At 30.0% G+C, this 5,540-nt stretch overlaps 1 protein-coding gene across 1 annotated transcript in view; it reads right to left on the minus strand.

Moving 5' to 3' along the window:
- Nucleotides 1–2,144: 2,144 nt before the first annotated feature.
- Nucleotides 2,145–5,540, minus strand: part of LOAG_17492 (CBR-MTM-6 protein) — an 8,794-nt gene continuing 5,398 nt past the window's right edge. The window contains exons 9-15 of the mRNA XM_020450154.1: nucleotides 5,147–5,239; nucleotides 4,610–4,771; nucleotides 4,421–4,504; nucleotides 3,733–3,912; nucleotides 3,389–3,510; nucleotides 3,068–3,183; nucleotides 2,145–2,486 (exon numbers count right to left, since the gene is read on the minus strand). Coding sequence (XP_020306220.1) covers nucleotides 3,162–3,183; nucleotides 3,389–3,510; nucleotides 3,733–3,912; nucleotides 4,421–4,504; nucleotides 4,610–4,771; nucleotides 5,147–5,239 — 663 coding nt within the window. The 3' untranslated portion in view covers nucleotides 2,145–2,486; nucleotides 3,068–3,161. The remainder of the gene's footprint in view (nucleotides 2,487–3,067; nucleotides 3,184–3,388; nucleotides 3,511–3,732; nucleotides 3,913–4,420; nucleotides 4,505–4,609; nucleotides 4,772–5,146; nucleotides 5,240–5,540) is intronic.

A 5,540-nucleotide genomic window follows, 5' to 3' on the forward strand; every position in this document is an offset into this window, starting at 1 on the left:
AATTTCATCTGACTACTGAAATGGAGTAGAAATTTTAAAATATTCCAATACCACAAATCAATACGATCATACAGCTTATGAGAGATTTCTATTCCAATTTATAATGATATTGACTTAAGCCTGCTGGCGAACAATATTTGGACCTAGAAAAACAAATTCAAATATCTAATTTTTAAATATTTAAATTCCGGTACAATGTCATATCTATGACCAATTTATTTCAAGTCATCAGCAGCAATGATTTATTTCATATGTACTTGAATTTGTTTTTCTTTTAATCTTCATTATTTTCGGATTTCATCATGGTTTTCTTCAACCAAACCCTTTCTAAATTACACTGATTTTTCGCCAGCTTCATCGAAATTAGCAAAAAGTTTTCAAGTCTTAAATTATACCGTTCCACCAGAAGTTAATTAATGCAATAACGTCCTTAAACTTCCATTCAAAAACATCATTTCGACTTCATTCAAGACAGAATATAACGAAGAACCATACCATCACGTGTCTAATAGTATCGTGCCAGGTATTATATCCAGTGTATGTACACGTGGCCTGATCACGTGCGTAAAACATGCAAATGTAAAATGCTTTATTTGCAAAGAAAAAGATGAAAACATTGATGAAAGAGGAAACATGAATTAAACCACCAACAATAAACATTTTACTAAGCAAAAAAGTGAAGGAGAAAAACAAACGATGTAACAAGGAACTAATAATCTAATCTAATAAGCAATCAGATATGGGTAAAGGGAAAGAAATAAAAATACAGTCATTGATTAATTACTAAATTTTGAATAATAAAATTATTTGAAGTTGAAATTTCGTTATTTTTCTTTTATTTAGATAAAATGAAAATAACGATAATAATGGTAACATTGATAATTGCTGAGGATGATATAGAAATCGTAGATTGATACTGATATCTTGCTTACTGTCACTTCTATACTACGCGAAATTTATAGTACTAATTAAACAAGCATAAAAAAGGACGAAATTTCAATTAGTTGTAAATGAGAGTCAAGTTGACATATGACTGTGTAATTTAATCTAAAAATATCAAAAAAGTAGTAAATATGTTTGTAAATGAACATTGCTCCTATTTTCCTTTTTCGTTTAAACGTTAAATTTCGTAGTATTTTTCATTTTCTAAACATTCATCGATTTACTTACTGATATTTTAGCATAAGTGAAATAAAATTTTTTTCCATCTATTCCAACCAAACAATCCAAAGAAAAATTAACAAATAAGTGGGTAACAAGAAGCAAAAAGTAAGCAAACGAAACATGCAATGAATAAATTTCTAAAATTTCAAGTATCATAACCTTGTAAATCCTTACATTTTGAAAGAAGAAAAATTAACGAATAAATAGCTAACAAGAAGCAAAAAGTATGTGGGCTAAAAAAAAAAACCAAATGTCGAGTTAAGATCTGATAACCTTAAATGTCCGCTCACGTTCAACATGTTCATCACCTGCACCTGTAGCATGTGATCGTGCATAAAGTGTATTATATTCAAGAATAAGTACAAAAAGAAATGGTAACATAGCGATTATGAAATTACAACACAACCAATGAAGTTATGAAAAGATGGAAAATACCAATTAATCATTTGGCTATACAAAAGATGACATTCCAAAAGGTGTTTGAACATCACCTGATATCCTTGACATTCAGCTACACATTTGTAGTTCAATTAATTCATATAACAACATCTCGAAAAGTAAATATGTTCTGGAATTCGGGAAAAATCAATTGATAGAGCTTTACATCGAGCAATATATTCTGTTCTAGAAACATATATTATTTATACAATGACCGATAACATTGTAATACAACGGAACAGTTAAAAATTTGACAATCCCAGTAAATAGTTAACGTTTTCAGTATTTGATCAAATATTACAAAAAATTGAAATTCGGAATGGGACAAGGAATGACAAAGATTTAGGTACAGCTTAGAAATATATTTGCTAACTGATCCGGTTTAATGAATTAGATTCAAAAAATCTAAATAGAATTCTTAGCTGTATAGAATTTGAAAACATAAAATGGATTATTTTTGAAAATTCCAAAAAAAGTTATTTAAATTCATTTTCACACTACTCAATAATTTAATTAAATTTAAACCAAATCAATCTAAAATTGCCATCAAAGTTAGGAAAAACAAATGGAAAGCAATAAATGTTATCCTACCGAACACAAGTCATATTAACAATTTTCAAAAAGCCAACCAATACCATGTTAATAACAACTTTCTATCATCATGGGTTATTTTGCTGAGCTAATTCCGAACACGCAATGCAAATACGCTCAATACCATCTGATGTAAGCATCATACAACGACGACAATGAATTTTACCACATCTATAACAATGTAGACGACGCTCACCACGTGTGACAAATTCCGCATTGCAATCAATATTGGCGCATTCATCTGCTGTACGAATTGATTGCCAACGTAAAGCAGGGAATGGACTATTATTTTCCTAAAATATCGATTTTGTAGACTTTCTCTGTAAACTTTTTCTGCAAACGACCAATAGCGATGTCTTTTAGTAAATGAATGATCAAAAATCACAGATCAAACAACATATGATTAAATCATACATCAATTTTACTAATAAAAATTACAAAATTCCATTTCTTTAAGAAATGACTTATTTCACTATGGACTATCTAATCTAACAAAAATATCCACCGTTCTTTCATTTTTTTTCTTTAAATATTAAAATTGATTAATAAAGTGGACATAGATAGCATCGAAAGAAAAGTCCACACCAAACAGAATACATAATTTAGCAGAAAATAATATGAAATATTTTTTTTGATAAATAATTTGTCATCTATCGAACTGTACATTTACAGTGAAAAAGCAATGGTATTTCTTTGTTATGGAAAACAAAACTTTTCAATTATAAAAGTTTAGCAAATATTCAAACAATGAGACGTTGTAATTTAGACTCAAACGTACAACTTTGTCTGTTGTATTCACCAATAAAAACCTGATATTCTTACTAAGACAAAAAAAAAGGTGCCATTGTGAAAAATGTGTAATACAAAAACGAACACTATATGGGAATGATGCGTCGTATATGCCACTTTCTTGGATATTTTGCTCTCCATCCCAGGAATTTTTTTTTCCTTTTTCATCCGTTATGCAATTATGAGTGGATGAGATAATATCTGAAATCCGCTCTACAGAAAAGACTTTCAAGGAAATCAAAAAAAAAAGAAAGAAAAATCCAAGTACTGGAAGACAATCCAACTGAGATATCACCAAACTTCTATTAATTCAAATTATTTTCTCTCGCATCGGCTAATTTGTCAGCACATTAATCTAATGAAGAAAAAAAAGGAAATGGGATGGAGAATTTTTGTTTTAAAGGACCTGGAATTTTTAGAAGCTTCAGGTGTAATGGCGTTAGAAATACAGCTAGAATGACCACTATCACTCATCACTTCACTTCTCGACGTATGTTTTCCCACCAAATGTTTTAATTCTGCCAATTTCTACAAAATTTTTAATCACATTTTTTGCTAAAAAAACATTACCGCTAGACTTCGAGAAATATCAGTACTGCTAGACACATTGTCGGATCGTTTCATTTTCTGTCGATATTTCAAAATAGACTAACAAAGGTTCAACATGTTCAACATCAAACCGCTTATTTTAATTTAATCATTAATCAGACCAGCGTTCGATCAAACAAAATCGTTATAAAGAACACAAACTGATTGCAATGAAGCCAAATGTGCCTCCAAGACCCCAACATGTTCCATCGTTGAAAGCACCACATCGTTGATATTTTCTCGTGGCAAAAGTCCGGTATCGAAACGATTGTACATAGGTGTCCAGACAATTAACGTCGATGGATGTAAGCTTATTTTCCCCAAAAAGCCATACTTATTCGTCTATAAAAGAATATTAAATAAGAATAAATAAATAAATATAAGTAAATAAATAACTGCACGCAATAAATATAATATTTATTGCGTGTTTCATCATTTTATAGAAACTTTGACTTTAAAGCAACGTTTTCAGTACAACATTTTTCTCTCTTATTTATTAATGCTCACAACAATTGATGTTAACCACACTTATATCTATCAATGAATATATATTCGGGAAAGCAAAGATTTTTGTTCCTGAACTATTAGAAATTAATCTTACTATCTAGATATGCACATATGCAGTAATCCCCATACCCTATTTTACGAAGACCACTCTGAAAATGGATAAATTACCACAAAAATTATTAACTCCTGGAAAAGTTTCGAAGACGACTAGTTTATTCTAGTTTCCGAAATTTTCAAGCAGTATCTTGAATTGCGAAAATGAAACTTTCGTCACTCATAAAAATCAAATGTCCCACCTTTTATCAAAATATTTGGATGGGATAAAATCAAAAAGAAAACTAACTTCATATAACGGATTGATATAATCGTCATGACGGTCATCTAGGAATGCCCATAAAGACTTTGTTCGCTTTGCTAGATTGAGATCCTAAAAATGAATATAGTAGAAACAAACTTCAGACAAGTACCATAATAACCAAATATACTGAACACCATGCATTACTTCATCCCTATTTTTGATGTCCAAGCTTACCTTTCGATCTTTGTCACAATTCCCAAGAAATGTACCATATTGACAAGAGTAAGCATGTTCGTGCATATGGATCAAATAACGTTCGTTGAATTCGAAAGCACATGGATATTGCCGCATGATTTGAAATGTCGCATCCAGAAATTGAGTGAAAATAGGCGACACCTAGAAATATATGAAAAATAATAATGACCTTTCTTTCCAGACATAATAAGATATCAAGTAAAGTAGCCGATAGTAAAAATATCATTTTTGAATTCTGAAAAAATATGATATTTAAATGACTAAGATACCTGAGATAGATGAACAACAGAAGCATTAGGAGAAGTAGCAGAAGTAGAAGCTACTGAGATGTTTAAACCATTTAATACTCAGGAAATTCTCAGATGTTTCATACTATAGCAAACTGTAGTGAAACTACAGCAAAAGCATAAATGTTACATCCAGAATATTCTCGTAAAGACTTAGTAAAGTTTACCACCCAAGTCCTATGTGCAGTCATAAATCCAATCTTTTTTTTTGTAGTCCTCCTCAAATTACCTCTCGAGCTGCTTCGTCATTGAAAGCACCAATATGACCACATCGATCATCGAATTTGTGACCAAAACCAAGCCAATCCTTCTCGATCAATATCTGCAACATTTCCTGTTAAAACATAGTAAAATCTAGAAAAACTTAACTTTAGTTCTCCACCATTAAATTATAATTATATTTAAGTTTAAGTGGCAGAAAATTTAAACCAAATGACCAGATTGTTAGCACTGCTAGAGTCTTCCAAGAACCTCCATTTATAGCCCCTAATGACTCTCTGCATAATAATATATATATATGTATATATATATATATATATATATATAATAATAACAATAGTAATAATTAATAGACAAACAACAATGATAATAGTAATAATAATAATAACAATAATAATAATAAT

The sequence above is a fragment of the Loa loa genome, assembly GCF_000183805.2.
Source record: "Loa loa unplaced genomic scaffold supercont3.82, whole genome shotgun sequence".
Classification (NCBI taxonomy): Eukaryota; Metazoa; Nematoda; class Chromadorea; order Rhabditida; family Onchocercidae; genus Loa; species Loa loa.